Consider the following 23,439-nt stretch of genomic DNA (forward strand, 5'->3'; position numbering starts at 1 on the left):
ACAAAGTTTGTTCAAATAAAAGCCCTGGGGTCAAAATTGGCCCGGCCCGGGGGTCATTCTTTTTCCTTATATGTGTATAGCAAAAATTTAAAAAATCTTCTTTGAAAAAACTCAAATAGCTAGAGTTTAGATATTAAGCACGAAGCTTCTTCTAGTGAGTGTCTACAAAGTTTGTTCAAATAAAAGTCCTGGGTTCAAAATTGGCCCCGCCCCGGGGGACATTGATTTTCCTTAAATGTGTATAGCAAAAACTTAAAATCTTTTTTGAAAAAACCCGAATAGCTAGAGTTTAGATATTAAGCATGAAACATTTTCAAGTGTCTACAAAGATTGTTCAAATAAAAGCCCTGGGGTCAAAACTGGCCCTGCCCCAGGTGTGTCATTGTTTTTAACTATGTGTGTAAAGAAAAAACTTTAAAAAGTCTTCTTTTTAAAAAACCCAACGAGCTAGACCTTAGATGTTTAGCATGAAACATATTCTAATGGGTGCCTACCAAGTTTGTTCAAATAAAAGCCCTGGTGTTTAAAGTGGCCATGCTCCGGGGGCCTATATACAGGGAGCGACTTCAGGGCCATCATGGCCCTCTTGTTTATGTTTTAGTATCTCCCATTACCCTATTGAAGAAGATGATGATATCACTGAAACCAGACTTGTTCATCAAATTTGGTTGCTGTTAAACCTGTTGTTCATTATTCCTATCTCTTCATCACTCAGTTTTTAATTTAAAACTTGTATTTTTATAACTTTTCTTACCCACTTGAAATACTGATTATAATCATTATCAATTGTACAGATATTACATAACTGTGTCATAGATTTTGACAAACTAAGGCTCCTTTTTTTATCTAGGCAGTTTAAGATTAGGTATATTGCACCACCCATCATTTCACTAAACTCTTTGAGATATGCCCCAAATACTTATTAAATATGACTTTCAACAAGAGAACATTATAAACTCTGTCATGGTTTTTTTATAAAATTATTTTGTACTTTTTTCCTTAAAGTTATCAATGACCTGTGTATCAAAAAGTACTGAGAATGAATAGTCAGGAGCATAATGTCTTTCAGACAGCTATAATGTTATTGAAGAAGTAGGAATCTGAATATGTTAACTTTGACAATAGACTTACTCAGGAATTAAATTTATTTTTTAGGTTTTCCTAGCTGATCAAAAAGTTCAATCAAACTTTTACAGTTACAGGTTTACTAATTTATGATGGGTTGTACAGCACCTTGAAGCTTTAACTGCAAAAGATTGTTTGTACTGGGGTTTGAAATGTTCTTACTGGGGTTCGAAAAAACACTTTTGGATTTAAAGAGTTTATGAAATGCTTTTTTATCTTATAATCTCAGATTATTATAACATATTACTGGCACAGAATTGTTGGACATTTTTTCAGACCTAGGTCATTAGCTCAGAGAAATTTTATCATCAGATGGAAGGCCTTCATTGGATTTGTAATAAATTTGTGATAAAATGGACCCCCATCCAAGCTTTAGTGCAGGATGGAGGGCATTATTTGAATAAAGCCGGAGGCTGAGCATGTACAAAATAGCATTTCATTTTGAATTTATGGTTTAAGTCGCGTATTCAAAGGTTTAAATTTCCCGCTATATCACGGACATGCGCGTGACTACCGGAAGTAATAACCGGAAGCATGAAACACATGTTTTCACTCATTTAAAGAGTGTTTTTTGTTGCAATAAAGCAACTAAGGGAGGGTTAAAACCTCTATATTATATAATAAGACATTAATCACATACTATGATACTATACACAAGGGAGGGTTTGTACATGCTCAGCCTCCGGCTTTATTCAAATAATGCCCTCCATCCTGCACTAAAGCTTGGATGGGGTCCATTATTTTTCATCAAGCCTTCGGCTTCACATGTACAAAATAGCATCTTTAAAGGCAACAAAAAACAAATATTTTCCAAGTTTAATACCCCAAAAATATTCTATGTTCCAAAAACAGCATCATTATAAGAAATACCAGATTCTAAGTTTCTACAATAAAACTTATGAAAATTTTTAGATGATTTCCAATCAGCAGTTTTTAAAATCTCCCTTATTGAACATCCTTTATTATAGGCAGCCGAAGCTGATGCTCCTCTATAAGAATGCGCCTTATATTTAGTTATATCAATCCCTGCTAAACTTAACACATTTTTTAACCATCTTGCCAAAAGTGCTCGAAGAAACAGCATTAAAGGTAACATATGAAACAAACACCTTTTTACTTTTTCTAATATCAGCAGTCTTTTTAACATAATAAAGTAGAGTATGCATTGGACATATTTTCTTCCAGATAATGCTCTATCCTTATAGAGTAATATTGACCTGTCTTGGATGTCTTCAAAATATCCGTGAATGTGAAAACAACTGCCTGTTGTTAAATAAACATATTGTCTAAAGTTAAAGAACACAAAGTCTGAGCTCTTGGTGCAGTTGCAAGAGCAATCAAGGCTAAGGTTTTAAAAGTTAATAATTTCAAAGATAACCTAGATAATGGCATTAACTTTTGTAAATAACACAAAACAACAGAAACATCCCAAATCATTATATAACGCGGTTTAGCCGGTTTATGTAAAAATACACTTCTCATGAATCTTACAATCATTTTGTTGTCACTACACCATGTATTTCCCAATAAGGACAATGTTTGCATTAACATCGCTTTATGAAGATTTATAACCGAATATGACATACCAGATTGAAATAAAAAATACAGGTAACTCACGACTACACCTTCAGACGAACAAATTGGACTGGAACATCTAATAGAATTCCACATATACCATCTTTTCCAGGCACTGCTATACTGTTTTCTTGTGCCCTGTGACCAAGATTCCGTGATGAAATCTGCAACATTTGATGAAATTCCCTTACTCTGCAGGCTTTCCCTGATAACACCACTCCAATCATTTTTAATTTTCTTCCTAATGGGTGTAATGTTCCATTGTGCGGCAAAACTAGAAGATCTCTGTGTCTGGGTAACCTGATAGGAAAATCACAAAGGTTTTCAAGTAGAATAGGGAACCAAGGTTGTGTGAACCAAAAAGGAACAACCATTAGAGCTCTATCAACCTCATCAATAACAATTTTATTTAGTACTTTCCCAATTAAATTAAATGGAGGAAAGATGTATGGTATCATATCCTTCCATGATAATGAAAAAGCATTAACTGCGTAAGCCCCTGGTTCGGGAAACCATGAAACAAATTTAGGTAAGTGATTATTAAGTCTAGAAGCAAAAAGGTCTATGTTAGGCATAAATGTGTGACTACATAATCTTTCAAAAATATCTTTTTTCAATGTCCATTCAGTGGAATCTGAAAAATTTCTAGAATAATAATCAGCACTTTTATTTAATTTACCAGGGACATGTACAGCAGAAATATATATATTTCTACTTAAACACCATTCCCATAAACATTTTGAAAGGTCATCTAATTCCAAAGAATTCATACCACCAAAATTATTTATGTAAGTTACCACTGAAACAGAATCTGAATGAATCTCAATATGAATATCACAAAATTCATTGTAAAATGCTTGCATGCAGTAAAAAACTGCAAGGAGTTCCAAATAATTAATATGATAACCACATTCCTGATTTTTCCATCTGCCTTGTGTGTGCAAGCCAGAAATCAGGTCTATTCCACCATAACCTTCCATCGACGCATCTGTAAAACACCTTCTGGATACAGAAATAGGCCTGATTCTTTTACCATTTTTATTCTTCACGTTTTGTAACCACCATTGAATTTCTTGAATACTTTTCGTAGACAAACTAACTTTATTATCAAAATTCATAGTTTGACCTAAACCTATCAACTTGTTTCTTTCAAGGGCTCTATAATGTAGTGGCCCTTCTAAAATTGCATAAAAAGAACTAACTATCACACCTATAAAAGATGCCAACTGTCTGACCAAAACAACCTCATGTTGCAATAAATAGGATGCTTTCGACATAATTTTCTGTACTTTTTCATCAGTCAAAAATACCTTGAATTGAACTGTATCAATAATATGACCAAAGAAAATAATTCTCTGACAAGGGATTAGCACAGACTTTTTCTCATTTATAGTAAATCCTAAACTCTGTAATGTCTTTGTAATAGTAACCGTATTATTCAAACACACATGTGACAACTCATTGAAATTAATAGAATCATCAATATAATAAGAACAGCGTATATCTTGCTGTCTAAACCAAGCAAAAATGGGACGTAATACTTTAGTAAACAAATATGGGGCTATTTTCAAACCAAATGGTAAACATACAAATGAGTATAAAATAGAATTGAATGAAAACTTCAAATATTTCCAGTGTGAAGGATGTATAGGAATAGAGAAATATGCATCAGATAAATCAACTTTTGTCATAAAATCATTTTGTTTAATCAAATCCAAAACAATAGAAAATGTTTCCTGTTTAAAATGACTATATTGTACGAACTCATTTAAAAATCTCAAGTTTATAACTGGTCGAAATTTATTATTAGGTTTAGGAACAATAAATATTGTTGAAATAAATTGATCAATCTCTGATTCTGATTTAATAATTGCTCCTTTTTTCAACAAATCTTGAATTTCATTATGAACAATTGTTTTTTGATCTGAACAAAAAGGAATTTCATTAGGAATGCTTCTTTGAAAAGGATTTTCATTAAAATCTATCTTATACCTCGAAACTGCATTCAAGATCCAAGGATCTGAGGTAAATTTTTTCCATACACTTAAAAAATACTGTGTACGTCCAACTTGACTTACCCTTTCATTTATTCCTGATCGTTTGGGGCACTGGCTGTAGCAGAAGCCAAGGCACCTCTTCTCATACCTCTTCCTCGTCCGCCTAGACCAATCTTGAAAGATTGTCCACGTAACGGATACGGTCTAGTCCTAAAGCCAGAACGCTGATTGTATGTAGATGACTGGTAGCCGTAATTACTAAAATTTGAGTTAACAAATCCTCGACCAGAGCGTCTACGCTGAACACCTCTATAATTGCTGTAAGTATAATCCTTACCAATGTACGATAAAGCATCACAACTTTTGACTTCTTTTGAAACATCGTCACCAAAAAGTTTGGTTGTTATAGGCATCGAAATACTACACAATGAAGAATACTTCTTCTTCAAATACGGTCTTATAAGATATCTCCTCCTCAAACTGAGGTTGTATTGCACCTGACCCAGAACAGTAAACAGGTCAGAGAAGATACATTTTGCCTCGTTTTTCATAAGATTGTTCTTTTTCACAAACTCAAGCAACTTAACAACTGGACCTAGGCCCGAAACCACAAGATTTTGTATGTCCACCATAAACTTATCTTGAAAATGGGCTCTTTTGTCTAATGTTTTCCATATTTCCTGGTTAACAATGGGCGGAATGGCCCTATCACAATTCTTAGGTACTTGGTACTTATTCAAAATAGAGTCTAAGTCACACTGGGCAGTAAATGCCGTGTTAATTAAATTGGCCAAGGACTCATTCACTGGCTCACCTTTCTCTGGTATCTTTAATTTGGGAAGATCCCATGTATCACTATCCGACTCAAGTCTATTATCAGTACAACCATCATCAAAAGCCGAAGAAAAATCTTTTGACAGATTACGAATCCCTGTATCTTCAATATCAACATCTTGGGCAGCAACCTCCACCCTAAGGTTAGGTTTTAATGCTGCAGGAACAGCAGAATAGTTATCATTCACAGATTCATCATCCATATAATCATAATTATCCTCATTATAGTCATAGTTATCACAATCATGGAGAAACTGAGGATTCTGTTGAACAACAGGCTGTATACCAAGAAGAGTCCTAAGACCTTCAATATCCTTATTAGATAATTTTTTCAAATCAAATTTATCCGAGGATAAATTTCTGTCCGATATTTCCGAAGAAATAGTATTCAAAGTATTACCTGACTGTTTTTTGCCTTTACCACGAGGGGGTTTATTTTCTTTCTCCACCACGACGGATTTTAACCGTTTTTTGTCCGAAGACTTTTTCTCTTTCTTACCGGTAATTTCTTGGTCCGAAAACCCAGAAAAATCTCCCTCCTCACCCAAAGCATGAAGGTCTATCCTATCGAGAAGAGCCTCTTGGGCCATATTAATGCGGTTAAACGTAAAATAAGTTTTAAAATAACTTAAACTTTTAAGAACACGCGACAACCACAACGCCAAAACAAAAAGTGAAAACATGTGTTTCATGCTTCCGGTTATTACTTCCGGTAGTCACGCGCATGTCCGCGATATAGCGGAAAATTTAAACCTTTGAATACGCGACTTAAACCATAAATTCAAAATGAAATGCTATTTTGTACATGTGAAGCCGAAGGCTTGATGAAAAATAATGTTATTTGGAGACTTTATCTGAAAAAGCATCCTCATGTATAAGGTAGTTGCTTTAATTGACACTTTAAGTTTTGAGCAATTAATCATTACTATGGAATGAGGTTGTAAAATTTTGTAACTAAGGAGACTTAAATTGTGCTTTCTTTATATCACAGGTGCTTAAATACCTGCATATTATAGGTCTGTTTGTTAAAATTTCTTATTCTTTAAATGATTTAAATAGCTAGTCTATAGATAGCACAGCCTCAGCACATCTGTGCAGTCAGTCCAGATTATTTGTATTTGATGCTGCATTTTATCATTTTAATATTAAAATCATTGACATTAAATTAAGACTGTCAAAGAAAAATGTGTGCACTGTATACAAATTTAGTGCAGTATAATTCTTAATAGAATTCATCAGTTGAGTTCAGAAATTTTGCAAGATCACGAGAAATATTATGTGCTTTAATACACGCCAACTTAGTGAAAAGATGTTGTTTCTGTAAAAGCATTTACAATAAAAAGTTCTCAGATATTATTTTCCTATTCTGTCATTTAGTACAATAGATATGTGCTTTAATGTATAGGCTAAATTTGTACTTTGTCAATTAGTACATGAGATATGTGCTTTAATGCATGATAAAGTCAACCCAATTGTGAAAATTGTTACATTTTTACTTCAAAGCAAGTTGTCATTTAAAAATAATTAATTACCTTTTTATTAATTTTCACTCAATCTGTGTACATGAAACAGGTGCTTTAATGCATTAGTACAATTTTGTAACAGGTGAAAGCATTACTCATGTTTGATGTGTTTGTTTAGAGATTCATTCACTATAGATAATCTTTTTAGTGATCATACAAGATGAGAGATTTACAACAGAACATCTACTGTTTGTCTGGAACAGTTGTTACTAGATTAATATCTATCTACCTTAGAGAGAAAACAGGTTGATATTTTCAAATATAAATTTAACATGGATTACAAGTGTTTATTAAAAGCATTAAACTTAAAGTGTGAAACGTACTATGCCTAGAGCCTAGATATTCCGAATGTAACATCACTTTGTGGACCACAAAATAACTGGAAATCATGCCCCTATGGTCAATAATATTGGCCCCAACCCTGGATACAGTTTTGTATAGGAAAACACATACTTAATAATAAGTCTTAATTTGGTAAAACTGTAACACTGCCTAGAGTTTAGATATTTGACACATTCTAAGCATCTACAAAATTGGTACTTAAATCATGCCTCATGGGCCATATATATTGGCCATGCCCCTGGGGTCACTTAGTTGATAAGGTCTTGCAAGAGAAAGCACATTTTAGTCTTATTTTGTGAAACTGTAATGCCAAGAGTTAAGATATTTAGCATATAGCATTACCTTGTGGACCTCTGAAAAACTGATATTAATCATACCCCTTGGGTAAATATTGGCCCACCCAGCCGACACTTGATTTATATAAACTGATATATAGGGAAACTACAAAGCCCAGAGCTTAGATATTTGGCACATATAGCATCATGTTGTAGATTTCTGCAAAGTTATATATTAATCATGACCCTTGGGTCAAAATTGGCCCTGCCCCAGGAGTCACTTACTTTATGTAGACTAAGTTATAGGAAAACACATCTTAACTTTCTTTGTGGATAAATACTATGCTTCTATATTTGGTGAAATAGCATTGCCTAAACGTTTTATGAATTTTGCACCTAAAGTAAAAAGTGCCTCAGTCTTGGAGGTCATAATTATAATATCATATAAAACATTTTTAAGACAAGTTTCTTGATTGGGACACTTCTGTATAAACAACAAGATTATTTTTATAAATTACTCAAACAAATTTACATTTGGGTGTATATTGCCCGGCCTTTAGTTTTCAAGTTATGCTCTGGACAAGGAAAAGTAACAAAGGGCAATGACTCTGTAAGTGTGGTACTCTTGTTTCAGCAGTATTGATAATAAAGCTTAACATATCAAACCTATTCAGCTTATAGGTTTGGAAATTCTCAGAGAAAAACAAAACCTCGTGAATCTAAAAAAACATCATAAAAACTTATCATCAAGACCACCATTATGAATATTAGGAAAAAGTAATGGAATTCTTGAAACATTACAGCATTATAATCTCACTAATCTACTTCTAGAAAATAAAAATACTATAAGACTCATGATAATCTTCTTATCTTTAGAACTCCTCTAAAATGCAGATAGTAAGCCTCATGAAAAAAACAACATTTTTATTTTGTATTTTTTGCATTATTGGATTATGAAGTTCTGATAGGTTATCACAGGTGAACAGGAAAAAACTGGTTACAGCACTCTTACTGACGTCTATTGTGAACATGTGGGGGGCATGTTTTACAGATTAAAGAAATTCATTTAGTTAACATTCTTGTGAACACAAATCACTAATTTCTATTTCTAATTACTGAAGCAATCTACTATACGAGTCATTGATCAATAACATTTTTCAGGACTTATTCAGTGCACTTTGAGTGGAACTAAATACTACTGATGTCAATTGTATGATCTTATATCAGGTATGACAGTGTTACAGTTGCTTAAACCTCTTAAAATGTCCTTTGTTACTTTAAACAATAATGTCAAATATCAGCGGAAAATTCTATCAACACTGTTATTTCAGAATCTTGATTAAATTCTGGGACAATTCATTCTCCGTTTGCCTAGGGTATGAGTGGCATACCGCCACTCATGAGTTTTATCTTAGACACTGGTCAATAATAATCAGTTGGTAACCCAGTCTAAATCCTTTTTGATTTGATTGGCTTATTCAGAGCTAATATTCAAAATTTGGACAATAGGAAAGCTGTATTTTCCTGACTGGTATTCAATTTAAAAGGAAAAAAGGATGTCCATATACCATATTCCAAGATCAATACGCTTTTCTATAGATACAAAGTGGACATAAGCCTTCCTAAAGACAACTCAGAGAGCTCATTTGTATTTCTTAAGACAAGCTTATTTGGAGCTTTGATCGATCAAAAGACAATACATTATTGGTTCTTTATTTCCAATACACATGTATTTGATTCCTACTGGAGAAAAATGTGATGTATTTAGCAGCCTATTTGAGAAAAAAAACTGATCAAGAAATGGCTGGTCAGTGAGTTAGTGGCTGCACATTCTGGCAAGTTATAGGCAATTAATCTGAATTATTGTTAAGTGCTTTGGGCAGGTTAAATTACTTTATTTATATGTTTACTAACAACAACAACTTTTTATGAGAAAAGAGAATGGAGGTGACTTAAGAGTCAAAATGTAACTAGAATTTATTCTCATAGTTGCTGCTGCATCTATAGCTTTTTTAAGAAAAAAAAATGAATACTGCAAATTATGATAGACTGTGAGAACCTTATTTTAATCATTTTGCTTACTATCTGCAGACTGAGATTGTTTTAACTTTATTTTATATACTTCATTCAGAAAATATTTTCAGTTAATTTTATCAGATTTTGTCAAATATGATTCTTTAATCCGTCCGAGCTTGTGAAATTCAATAGATTTTCATTAATAAAATCAGTATTGATTAAGATTTCAGATGGAAACAAATATTTTCTGTTCAGGAAAGAAGTGTTACTAATTTGTAGAAGAATAATACATAATTTGTCTGAGGTATCACAAACAACTGTATTCCTTCTTGAAGCTATTCCAAAACATGACAATTACAATAAATAATGTATCCATATTGCTCTTGAAATCTGGCATCGACTATGAGAATGCAAAAAAAAATTTTCTTTTCTTCATCCAAAGAAAGATTGAGTTAAAGCTTCTATATCGGTATGCCACTCCCACTTCCTAGTCCATCTTAAAGCGGCCAATCAGCTTTACTAAAGATTAAATGTGTTATTTTTAGATAAATCATTTCATATACATTTGTCATTGTCAAATCAAAAGAATTAAGGTGAAAAATGAATTTTGGCTATAATTAGATACATAAACAATAAGGAAACCACTCGATATCTCTAACCTGCCTTAAACTGCTCTCTATATGTAAATTAGGAAAGTGGACAATTCATTCTTTGATCTTCTGCTTTTAGAAACAAAATCACTAGCAATTTTTACACAGCTCTGGGGATGCTGATGGCTTAACAGTGATATGATGCACTTTTCCAAAATCTGTCAAATTGAATATATTTCTAGACATCCTTAATACAGTATCGAAAGGTTACGTAATAAACTTTTATGATTCTAGGTGGTTTTATTTAAAGGGAAAATATCTTGGAATATTTACTCTGCATATAAATTCTTTTTGTAAAATATTGCAAAGAACTGCTAGTGTAATTGTATTTCTTTGGGTTCCATTCTGCATATAAAGATTGCCAGTATTTATTGAGGAAACAATAAATCTATTAAATTACTGGCTGGAAATGAAGATTGCTTGTCAGATAGGAATAAGATTTCTGTTTTTTTCCAAGTTCTCCATGAATAATTCTACAATAATAGAAAACAAATTTTCATTTTCTGTCTGGTGAATTTAATTTTTGCAAATAGATAATTTGATGAATTTTAACAGTTATCCATTGGGTTATTTAGTTTGTTTAAAAAAAAACAACAACAAAAAACACAGTTCATGCTATATAGCAAAATTGTGGCTAAGTGCTCAATTATGGAAGAACTTGTGAGTTCAGGACTAAGTGCTCATCGCTGTATAATGGTTCAGGCATCAGTGTTGTGACCTTGGTAGAGCTGTTGAAAAACCAACCCACTGCAAGTCTAAAGTTTAAAGTTGGAAAGTTGCCTCTCATTACAGAATTTAAGTGTCCATATAAGACTCAAACCCACGATGCAGTGTCTGATGTAAGTTATAATATAGTATTACATGTAATCTAATGGGCAGACGGTCTATGTTATGCCTGAGTAAATACTGCAGTCTTCAGATGGCTGAAAAGGTATGAATTGCTTTGTAGTAAATTGTTATGAATTAATAACCTTGATAACGCACGTGATTTTCTTGAACCATCAAATTTTTTATTTCAAAAAAAAGATTTTTTAGGAAGAAGGCTATTATTTGTGTGTTTAGATTATACATGTAACTCCCAGTAACTAATTTTTTACATCACTTTACAAACATGTCTGCATGTCACTCTGAGTTTATATAAACTTCATGTTCTTTTTTGACACACTTTCTGTAAGATCTTTGAAAGACTTCATCATAATAAACATCTTATATCTGCTTAAATGATTATATCATTAAATCTAATATATTGAGCTCAGACAGTAAAGTTTTTCTGATTTTCTGACATTATCATAATTTGTAGTCCTACCAGGAAAATATATTTCCTTGATGGAAACACATAATTATACAATGTTGACTTAACAGTCTGACAAGGAAATCTTCCTGGCATTAAATGGAACCAAGCTGTCTAAACACTAAATCCAATACAATTCCCTATATGCACATTGAAGAAGGTACCTTTCTCTTTGATGCTAAATTCTTTCACAAAGAAAATATTTTTTAGATTTTGTGTATATGTATCTATAGAATCTCTTCAACAAAGAACATAAATAGTGGCCATCATGTGGTAATATGATAGAAGGTTGCTGGCTTGAATGTTTTAGCTCCTCTCAGGACCCTTCTGTTCAGCACATTGAATTATTGTGTGCAAGGAATAGCTGTACAGCTGCATTATTACAGAAAGTCATCATGGCTATACAAAGTTGCCTTTTTGTGCCTGGAATACAGAAAAACAGTTATATCTGCTGAGGTGCCTTTCTGTCCCTGATATTCAAAAAGTAAGATACCAGGCATATGAATAAATCTTGAAAAAAAAGCAACAAAAACTTAAAAACATAATACAAAACTTACATATGCAGCTCTGTCCCAATATAATAATGAAGGACTATTAATCTGTAATTACTTTTTATCATTTGTTAGCCAGAAGCTCAGTTTTCCTACTGAGAAATAATTATTTTTAGTTGTGTCTCTCTCGAATCAATGATAATCAAAGCGTTTCATTTAATTCTTGACACAAAAATGGTTTTGAGATTTTTGTTCCTATAATGAAAGTCAAGTGAAGGTATTTTTGTTGTTTCTGTTGTTGTTGTTATTTTTAGTATTTTAGTTTGATTGTGCTTATTGAAACACTCAGAAATCCTTTCCTGGAACCAATTAGTACTAAGCAATGAATGTATAGTTTCTTGCTCAAGGAAACAACAGCCTGCCCCTGACAGGATTTGAACCAAACTGGTCAGCAAATTACTAGTCTGGTGTGTTAACCAGTCAGCCACAATGCCACTCTTGTTATTGTTGTTGATGTTTTTGTACATATATAGTCTGTACAGTTATAGATTAATTCCACTAACAAGTTTGATTCATAGATTGTAGTTATAATAAAAATCTTGTTTATTATTATCATATCAGTGCAAGTTCATTTGAAAATTGTTCACTTTTAGTTGCCAATGGAATAATGCCAGCAATCTGATCTGATAGGCTAGTCATTTGAATGACAAATTGGAAAGGAATTGTATGTACAAAAAATGTACTAAATTATGCAGAACATTATGTCAATCTCCTTTTAAAACATCATATACATGTATATATTTTTGTAAGTGAATATTTGATTGTGTTCAAAATTCAAAATATTGTTTGGTTTAATTTTTTTTTACCTATGATCTGTAAAAATATAAGGTTAAAAGAAGAATAAAGAACAGTTCTACACTCCACTGAAACTTAGTCTTTATCCATACAGACTTAGTCTGTGCCATGCAAACCAGTTCCCCTGCTAAATTCCTTTAAACACTTGTCCTGAAAGAACTTGTGTAATGGACATTCCTTGCTGCTGAATTTGTGTAATGGACATTCCTTGCTGCTGAATTTGTGTAATGGGCATGCCCTGCTGAATTTGTGTAATGGACATAATAATCCCGTCTGAATTTGTGTAGTAGATATTCCTTGCTGAATTTTTGTAATGGACATTCCCTGCTGAATTTGTGTAATGGACATTCTTTGCTGCTGAATTTGTGTAATGGACATGCCCTGCTGAATTTCTGTAATGGACATAATAATCCCGTCTGAATTTGTGTAGTAGATATTCCTTGCTGAATTTTTGTAATGGACATTTCCTGCAGAATTTGTGTAGTGTACATTCCTTCCTGCTGAATTTGTGAAATGGACATTTTCTGCTGCCAAATTTGTATAATAGACAGTCTTGCTGAATTTGTGTAATGGACATCACTGCTGAATTTGAGTAATTGACATTCCTTGCTGCTGAATTTGTGTAATGGACATTCCTTGCTGTTGAATTATGTAATGGACATTCCCTGAAGCTGAATTTGTGTAATAGGCTTGCCCTGTTGAATTTTAGTTATGGATATTCCCTGCTGCTGAATTTTTGTTATGGACATTCCTTGCTGAATTTGTGTAATGGACATTCCCTACTGAATTTGTGTAATGCACTTGCACTGATTGATTTTTTTTTTTGTAATTCACTTTCCCATCTGAATTTGTTCATGAACTTTCCCTGATGGACTTTGTGTAATGTATTTATTCTGCTATATTTGTGTAATGGACAAATGCCCTGAAGAAATTGTTCAAAAGCTTGCTTGTAATGGATCTTACCCTACTGACTTAAGTTAAGAACATGCTTAGATTGAAAGTGAATGTATTGGATTTGTTCTGCTGAACTTGTTTAAGTACTTGTCCTCAGATGATTGGTGTAATTGGATTTGGAAAAACAATTATTGGGACAAGAAAAATTATAAAACAAAATAGTTAATATATCAGTTGTTTCTTAAAATAACGGAAACAAAGTTTTAAAAATACAAACATTTTTGAAGAAAAAAATCTTTTTCATTTGAAATTTTGATTAGAAATCTTATCTTGTAATAGAAATTTCACACTTACAATTAGTCTGATTCAGGAGGGATTTGTTCTTTGGAGAAAATACAGAAATATGCAATGTGTATAATTATCCCCATACATGGAATTCAATTTCTCTTAAAATGTCTAAGCCTATGAAGGGAGAACAAAATGACATTAAAATTGAAGAGGTTTGCATGAATTTAGATACAATGTCATTAAGTTAGAATCTGTTGGATAATGCAGTTATTCAAATTTTAAATGTACACTGTATGATAGCTGAAAAGAGAAAACATAGTGTATAACTGAATTTTGATATTCTGATATTATAAACCTCAGTTTAGATGTTTCAACATGTACTTTTCAACTTTCATGTTCAATCAAGAGTCATGGCAGTAACTTGTACATTGTTAAATGGGTATAAATGATACAGAAGCTTGCATTTAACCAATGTTCTCAGTTTAGCCTATAGGTCACTGCCACATTTTTAATCCGGCTATGTTGAAAGGTCTGCAAAGTTAATTTCTGAATATTTTGGCTTAACTTCTTTTTTATATAGTTTGAAACTGTACTTTGTTCAATAGGTTGTTTAAAACTATGCTTATGGACCTTTGACTTGTGTAACAATCCTTAGAGTTGCATTGTACACATTTTTTGAGATAATATGAACTATTAATAATGTTTCGTAAGTTAAACATGTCAGGATGCCATGATGTTTACTGAAACACATGTAGTATGACTATATTTCTAGACAAATGTTTATTTAGGATATATATCAGTATCAGTATATGTCAGAGTTTTCTTTTAGCCAAATTTGTGTGTGTAATTTAGCTGGACTGTTGGAAGAATAGGGAAAACTATTGTACTAACTCAGCTTAAGTGTTGCTGTCACACTTTTTTTACTGAAGGGAAATTGGAATGAAACATCACACACTCATTTGACAGTTTAACAGTCAGTCACTAGTCCAAGGCTCGTAACCTTGAACCAACCATACTCAGAACAATGTGTATAAAGTTTCTTGCTTAAGGCATCAACAGCATGCCACTGAGGGGTATTGAACCCATGTGGCTAGTGAGTCTGACGAATAAAGAACTTGACCATGCCTTCCCATAATATTATCAATTTTTAATCTTGAAATCTTTAATTTGAAAAGCATAATAAAATGTGATTGTTTGAAAACATCTATAACTGATATTTTTATCTCCAGATATCTGTGTGTGAGTCATTTAAAGAAACTTAATCTCCTAGTCTTAATGTATAGGAAATAAAACCAGAAAACATTCAACATCAGCAGCTGTCAGGAGACAATGTTGAGGAAACACTTTAAGTTGACATGATGTTAGACTAAATTAAGATGTATGGCTTCCAATGGTTGTCTTTGCATTATTTAATTCAATAATCATCTCAAACAAACCAGTGAAATAAAATATTTTTCTACTAAATTAAAGATGACAAAACTAATAATTCAAAAACAGAAGCTTTTGAAAAAAAAGAAAGAAAGAAAAACTAACATAGAGAAATTATTTTACAAGAATTAAGTGGACAGACTGTCATAATTATATTAATTGTATTGTTCCATTTATATGGATTATGTTACATTTATATGGATTATGTAACATTTATATGGATTATATTATATTTATATGGATATTGTTAAGTTTATATGGGTTATGATACATCTGTATAAATCATGTTAAGTTTATATTAAGATTGTGTCATGACAAAAATATATATTTGTTGTCATTATTATGTGGATTATATTTCAACAATGATCTGGTTTGAATAATTGTCAAAATCAAGTGAAATATTTTGTCACTATTTTATAGGTTATATAATGTAGCAGTTATATGGATAATATTGATACAGTGATATTTTATTTTATAGGATATTTTGTTACAATTATATGGATTATATTATCACAGTTATATTGATTAAATTGTAACAGGTATATGAATTTTATTGTCACAGTTATATGGATAATAGTTTTCAGTTATATGGATTATATTGTTATAGGTATATTGATTATATTGTTACAGTTATATAGATTAATAGTTATATTTATATGGATTAAAATGTTTCAGTGATATGAATGATATTATCACTATTTTATAGAATGATATATTGCTGTATTTATGGAGTATTCATGTACTGTTATCATAAATAATATTGATAATATCTATTTATATTCTTTAAAATATTTTTTCACTTTTCTATTAGATTATATTGTCACTGAGTAATCATAGACTCTCCTCGGGTATCATGTCCAGTATTTTTCTTTTAAAACAATTTTGTAGTAATCTTTAAATATTTCTCAAAAATGCCACACTTAATTGTAGTAGCTGAGATCTCCTGACTCTATTCTATTCTATTATATTATATGCACACAGTGCAGACCCTTAGGTCAGGAGGCACATTTTTTCTGGCAGATCATGGTCTTCACTTATCCTTAAAAATGATAAATGGTTTTGTCCAGATTAAAAACCGGACCAGTCTATTTAAGCAGGATATGGACTAAAAATCCAAAAGGACATGAATTATCTTCAGCCTGAGCATTATATGCTGCATGTTAACTGACATGGTTTAAAACGCATGAAAAATTGTTTCTAAAAGCTGGTCAAATCCATTCCATATATTTTGTATAGCTAAAATCCATTCCTACAAAAACTCATTTGTTGGAAAGTAATGTAGCTAAGTCTCTAAGCAAAGTAAAAAGTACTTTGTACAATAATCTCTGACCTTTAGAATGAAAAATATCGTTGAGAAATTGTAGCCATCTAATACAATTTGACTTGGTAATTACAAACCTTAAGTGACAGTAAAGTTATTTTTGTCCTGTAGAAATGTAATTTAGTGTATTCATTGTTGCAATTGATAGTGTTAGTGTCTGCTTTTCTATTTTTAGATGTCTTTGTCGCTGAAAGATTGAAGCTGGGATTCTGTAGTAGGGAAAACTTATTTTAGACAATGGCTGAGGCCAACCCGCTGTTAACAGGTAGGTCATGTGATATTGTACATGTATTATTGTTCATATTTGATAATGAAAATTACACATTTGGTGATAAAATAATATTCATGAATGTTGAAAAGTAAAGTTTTTGCGTTTAAATTAACCATTACAGACTCACACCTGTGTCTAATATGACCAGTATTTGAAAATTGTAAAAAGTAAGTTTATTGCTAAATATTGTGTCTTTGTAGAAGGATGATTTTTAACTATTTACTATCATGAAAGAAATGAAAGTAAGCAGGTTTTCTATACTGGTTTACTAGCAGTTTTCCGGCCATTTATAATTTTTGTCCTGGAGTACGGTCTATTTTTACCAGTAGGGCAAGTATGTTACTTCATTAAATCAGAGAGACATTTGTTTTCTATGCAATACAGCAGTTAAATAATACCCTGATTTATATGTTTTGAAGTTTTGTCTTTCATTTAAAGTTACCTTAGAGAACATGCGACATTTGAAAATAAACACCACCTTGGGAATTCTAGTTTGAATGGCCGCATGCGCAATAACTGATACCCCATTCTAGGTAAATCAATACTTTTGAACAATATATTTGCAGACAACTTAGAAAAAGTTGGGAAGTTCTTTTTCTTTGATAAAGTCATCATAAAATTTGTTACTGGTACTGAATTATATTTACAATAAAAAGGTCCGTAAAACTGCTATGCAATTTTGAATAAACATGAAAAACAGTGTTACATTTAGGCCTATACTAGTATTCCAATTAAAAAGTAAAGTAAAAGAGCAACATTGAAAACATGGTTATTCTGTAAAGGTACCTAACTTTGATCTGTCAAAGTTTTGTACTAATCCGTAGAAAGATTTTTATTCTATTTGTCAAAAAGTGTGATTTGGGGCGGAAACTGCTAGGAAGCCAGTACGTTCCTCTTTCAGAGATGATTTATAAAATGGCTGAGAACTATGTGATGTTAGAGGGACATCGGCCATGGTCAAGTGGTTTTGGTGGTTAACTTCAAACCACTTGCCCCTTATCCCTGTTGGTTCAAATCCTATCATTGACCTTGAATTCTTTCATGTGAGGCTGCTATTCAGCTAGCTTAAAGAACATTGATAGTTCTACTGAAGTGCCTGTTCATGCCTAATAGGCATGTGAGGTCTTCCTCCATGACTAAAGCATTAAAGTTCCTATGATTTATGACCTTTATACTGAAACCCAATCACAAAAATTATGTTACTTTAACAAGATTACTTTTCTTTGGTCTTTTTAAACTGAACATCACATTATTCCTTTATATAGATAAGACACTGTTTAAACATGGCTTTAACAAACCAAAAAAAAAATTGAACATCACATAGTACCCATGCAGTAGCCAAACAAGTATATATATATTTAAGAGCTGATAATGTTCAATATATATTCTGTATTGCACATTACACTGTTCATGTTAAATTTATCTATTTTATCTTTTGTTAATTTATGTAAATTTAGCTTCCTTATACACAAATCACATTTACTTAAATATCCATTCATCCTGTCAATGAGGAAACTTTTTAAACAATATAGTTGAATATAGACTGTTGAATTATAGTCCAACTGTTTCATTTGAAACCTTTTCATGTGCTTGGATTTTATCATAAGGTTAACATTTGCATGCAAGGGACTCATTTGAATCAATTACAAGTAAGGAAAAATAAATGATGTTTGTAATTATATGTGCATAAAAATACTGTTGAATAGTGTAAAAGGTTACCTTTACGATATAGGCTATATAATAATAAAGGTTATTATAATAATATAGGTATGTGTATATAAAAATATAGATTATATGATAATATAGGTATGTGTATATAAAAATAAAGATTAAAGAATAATATAGGTATGTGTATATAAAAATAAAGATTATATAATAATATAGGTATGTGTATATAAAAATAAAGATTATAGAATAATGTAGGTATGTGTATATAAAAATAAAGATTATATAATAATATAGGTATATAATAATATAGGTATATAATTAATAAAGGTTTATTTAATAATAGAGGTATATAATACTATAGGTTGTATTAACCCATTACTTCATGAGCATTTTGTGAAAAATGGCTGTTTTCATTGAAAAGTCTCCCGTTACAAGTTCAAATTGCTATAATACTATAAAAACTGCTTCAACACTAATCAAACTTGGCACAAATGTTGACTGGACCATTGCCCTTGCAACAACATGCTCAGACTTAAATTTTCTGTTACCATGGCAATGAGGGGACATCTCAAAATTGCCAAAAATCACTATTTTGCGTTGATTTTTTCCATCAAAATTGACTTCAAAGTGCTGCAACTTTTCAATGGATTAAGATAGAGTCAAATGCTTTTCAGCGTTGGTTACACGTTACCTTATGATCAATCTTGGGTCATTTACAGCCTCTCACAAGTCCAAAATTTTCTTGGCGATGAGGGGGACTCAACCCCTTTTCAAACCCCCCAAACAGAAGGGGGCACATCCCCCTTCTGGCAACCCCCTGATGTATCTTTTGGTTGGGGGGCCGCGCCAAAAAAGAGGTCACTTTTTTTAACAACATTTCTCAAACAAAAACAAGTGTTTGGGGCCTAAATAAGGCATTTTTTCATCATTTGAGACAACAAAAAAGGGGGGGGGTGAAAAAGGCGTTAAAAGGCGTGTATATGAAGTAATGGGTTAATAATATAGGTTTTATAAAAATATAGGTATATAATGATAAAGGTTGTATAATAATATAGGTTATATAATAGAATAGGTATATAATAATAATGTTGGTTATAAAATAATATAGGTATATAATACTATAGGTTATATAAAATAATATATAATAATAATATAGGTTATATAATAATATAGGTTATATTATATAGAATTAATGATTTTATTTTATAAGCATAGTCACATCATAACTTAAATTGATAATTTCAAGATTATAGTTATTATAGCAACTATCATAAAAGACCCTAAATGCCTCTCCATTTTAATTTTTTTTTTGCACAGGTATGTTACTTGTACCTAATATATTAAACGTTTACAACCTTCATTAAGGGAGCTTAAAAGCTTCCTGACATGAAAGCTCAAGGTCATTGGCAGGATTTAAGCTCATTGCTGTGATACGTGATCTTCAAATTAAGTTTTCAATGAAAAAACTTTTTTTCTTAATGATTGTATTCTAGAAAATGCTCTGAACATGTATTTGCTATTTCCATTTAGCTATTTCTCTGAAATAAGAAGTAGTAAATTCATAATTGTCAGTTTCATTTCTGTAGAAACTTATTAAGTATTGATTATTAAAGCTCAGAAATTTGTTTTACTGAAAAAAAAAATAAATAAAAGGATTTATGCTACAAATGATGTAGAAATGTCATTTAATTCAACAGTAAAATAGACTGTAAGTACTGTTAAAGTTTGTGGCCTCAGGTTACAAGCAAAGTTAGCGCTTTTGGACATGTGGTCTGCAAGTTTGAGTCCTTTAAGCTGCTGCACAGAATTTTCAGTTATACCCTGAATAATGATAATAATTGATGACACCCATAATGGAGAAGTCTTAGTGCATTTAGTACTGAATCAAATTAACTGTATCCTGCAATATTTGACTGAAAAAAACATGTGAGTCCTTGAACTGTACACAACTTATCAAATTATCATGATGTCTCAAAGAAGGTTTTGTTCATTGCCATGTAGATCATTTACATGCTGATTCTGTGTTGAAATGCCCTTCATGTAATTTCTAACATTTCTAACATTTAAACAATCCTTGATGAATTTTAATTCTTTTAAGATTTTAAGTAGTAGATATAAGCCAAAAACTGTCCAATATGTAAAATATTGAATTTCATGAGGCGCGTAGCGCCGAAGGGGATTCAATATTTTACTTATTGGTCAGTTTGAGGCTTATATCTTACTTAACTTACTACTTTTACTATCAAATATCATGCTATCTATCACAACATTAGAAATAATCTATTTTTGTGCTAGAAATGTATAATTTTGATGTTTTAGCAATTATCTTTTTCTTACTTGCAAAACCCTATAGGTAGCCTCCTGAATAACAGAATGTCCGTAGCATGAAATTTTCGTGTTTTGAAATATGACCAACACAATGACATACACAAAATATACCAGTTACACAAAATGTTGGACTTACATTGTACACGAAATAATGAAAATAAAAATATTTCAAATTTGTGTTAAATCTCGAATATTTTGAATGATTGACTGAGACAAATCTATGACTTTTAAGACGGATATATACTGACCAAATTTTGTACATGTTAAAATGATTTTTTTACTTTACTATAACTATCACGGATGTAAAATGTTGTTTAAGAGTTGCCATTAGTATGAGTTCTGTATATTTACGTAACAAAATGATATTTTCTTATTTTTTAATTTATTTGTCATACCACAGGAGTCTGGAATCGTTTCTATATATAACATAACCTGCTTTTGTTTTGAATTGAAGAATTTATTTTCTCTATTGCATTTATCTGAAGGCTGACCATTACACTTATTTGAAAAGTTGACTTAACTGAAACATTACGTACATACAATAAAGCAAATCAAGTATGATTGTCAACTAAACGTATTCAAAAAAGAAAAGAAAACGGACAATAGACAAGAAATTAAACAATCCCATTAAAATCATCCTAACTGACGCTCCACTACCTTTCACGTCAAGAGCTTGGAAATCAAAATCAGTAGGCTTGGAATAAGAAATTGTTAAATGAGCAATATAACAATTATTATCTGTTCGTAAAATTATGTAAATTGCGTAATGTGCAAAGGAAAGACGTTGCATCATTCTCTGTGATAAGAGGCTACATTTTACCCATTCGTTTTTGGTTGGTTTCTTTTTTTTGTTGATAATTTTCTACAAAACCCTGTGGTCATACGAGCTTCTTTCACAACACGTGGCACGCTGTCTAATATTAATGTGTTACACAATTAATATTGGACTTACACATTAATATTGGACACCTACCTGTACTGTATTAAAAATACAGTACGGTCAGAACAAAGGAATGACGTCATAGTAGTAATTTAAGATAAAATACAAACATACTAAAAATAAGCTGTTATGAACAGGTTTTGTGATAACACTACATTGTACCATAAATCAGGTAAGATTGCTTAAGATACAATACAAACTTACTATAGAAACAGATCTTGTTATATAGAACTCCATTGTATGAACAGTTTGGCCATATATCAGATAAAATTGCTTTAGGATATGGAGAGATTTTCCAGGAAACTGTATTTCATTCATGCAATGTATATGATATTATTGACAGTATTAAAACATAGCAAATAGCTTTGTCATTGATTCTATATGATGTCAAGGAAATGCATGCATAAAATTGAGTACAGTTGAACCTCATGAAAAAGTATCATACCTGGAGAGTGAAAAAGAAGACCACTTAGTCTTTATATTTTTAAGTAAAATTATTGAAAGTCTTTTGGACGAGGCTTAAAACAAAAAGTCCAGTGTACAAATACTTTTATATGGGCATGTTAATGAGAGTTTATACATTCGTATATGACAGAGAATTTTTTGTCAGGGAAATTGGTAATGAGACAAAAACTTTTGCCATCTAGGGACTTTTAGAAAAACAAACCTTTAGCCTTTTAGATGTAAATGCTTTTGCCTAATAGTGACTTTTATGGAGACAAAAGTGTTTACCTAATAGGGAATTAATTACAGGGACATTTATCTTGACAAAACCTTTTGCCTTAATTACAATGACTTTCATAGAGACAAAAGCTTTTGCCTCTTGCCTTACTTTGACTTTCATAGAGACAAAAGCTTTTGCCTCTTGCCTTACTTTGACTTTCATAGAGACAAAAGCTTTTGCCTCTTGCCTTACTTTGACTTTCATAGAGACAAAAGCTTTTGCCTCTTGCCTTACTTTGACTTTCATAGAGACAAAAGCTTTTGCCCTCAGGGACTTTAATGGAGACATTTTTTTCCTTTTAGAGACCTTCTTTAGAGACAAAAGCTTTAAAAACTGTTGTCTTTTAGGGACTTTCATAGAGACTTTAAAGGATGGTTATAAAGTTACAAGCCTTTTTTATGTTGTTTGTTTTGGGTTTTACGTCACATCGACACAATATAGGTCATATCGTGACGTTCCAGCCTTTGCCTTAATTATGGGAACTTTATGGGGATAAAGATTTTGCTTTTTGGGGACATTTATAGACAAAAGTTTTTGCCTTTAAGAGACAAGTGCAGAGACATAAACTTTTGCTTTTAAAAGGGCTTTACAAAGGCTTTTGCC

At 31.6% G+C, this 23,439-nt stretch overlaps 2 protein-coding genes across 2 annotated transcripts; both read right to left on the reverse strand.

Annotated features, from left to right (window-relative positions):
- Nucleotides 1–2,405: 2,405 nt before the first annotated feature.
- On the reverse strand, nt 2,406–6,121 carry LOC132756329 (uncharacterized). The gene is made up of 2 exons (XM_060747375.1): nt 4,779–6,121; nt 2,406–3,000 (listed from the first exon to the last, which is right to left on the reverse strand). Exon 1 carries the CDS (start codon nt 6,119–6,121, stop codon nt 4,787–4,789), a length of 1,335 nt encoding a protein of 444 aa, XP_060603358.1. The 3' UTR covers nt 2,406–3,000; nt 4,779–4,786.
- Nucleotides 2,745–3,977, reverse strand: LOC132756328 (uncharacterized). The gene has a single exon (XM_060747374.1). The coding sequence runs from the start codon at nt 3,975–3,977 to the stop codon at nt 2,745–2,747; it is 1,233 nt and encodes a 410-aa protein (XP_060603357.1).
- Nucleotides 6,122–23,439: the final 17,318 nt, after the last annotated feature.

Source organism: Ruditapes philippinarum, unplaced genomic scaffold (assembly GCF_026571515.1).
Source record: "Ruditapes philippinarum isolate M1 unplaced genomic scaffold, ASM2657151v2 ctg8548_1_1_1_1, whole genome shotgun sequence".
NCBI lineage: Eukaryota > Metazoa > Mollusca > Bivalvia > Venerida > Veneridae > Ruditapes > Ruditapes philippinarum.

Coding starts and splice junctions, on each gene's coding strand:
- LOC132756328 (XM_060747374.1), bottom strand. CDS start 3,977: ATGTCGAAAGCATCCTATTTATTGCAACATGAGGTTGTTTTGGTCAGA.
- LOC132756329 (XM_060747375.1), bottom strand. CDS start 6,121: ATGGCCCAAGAGGCTCTTCTCGATAGGATAGACCTTCATGCTTTGGGT.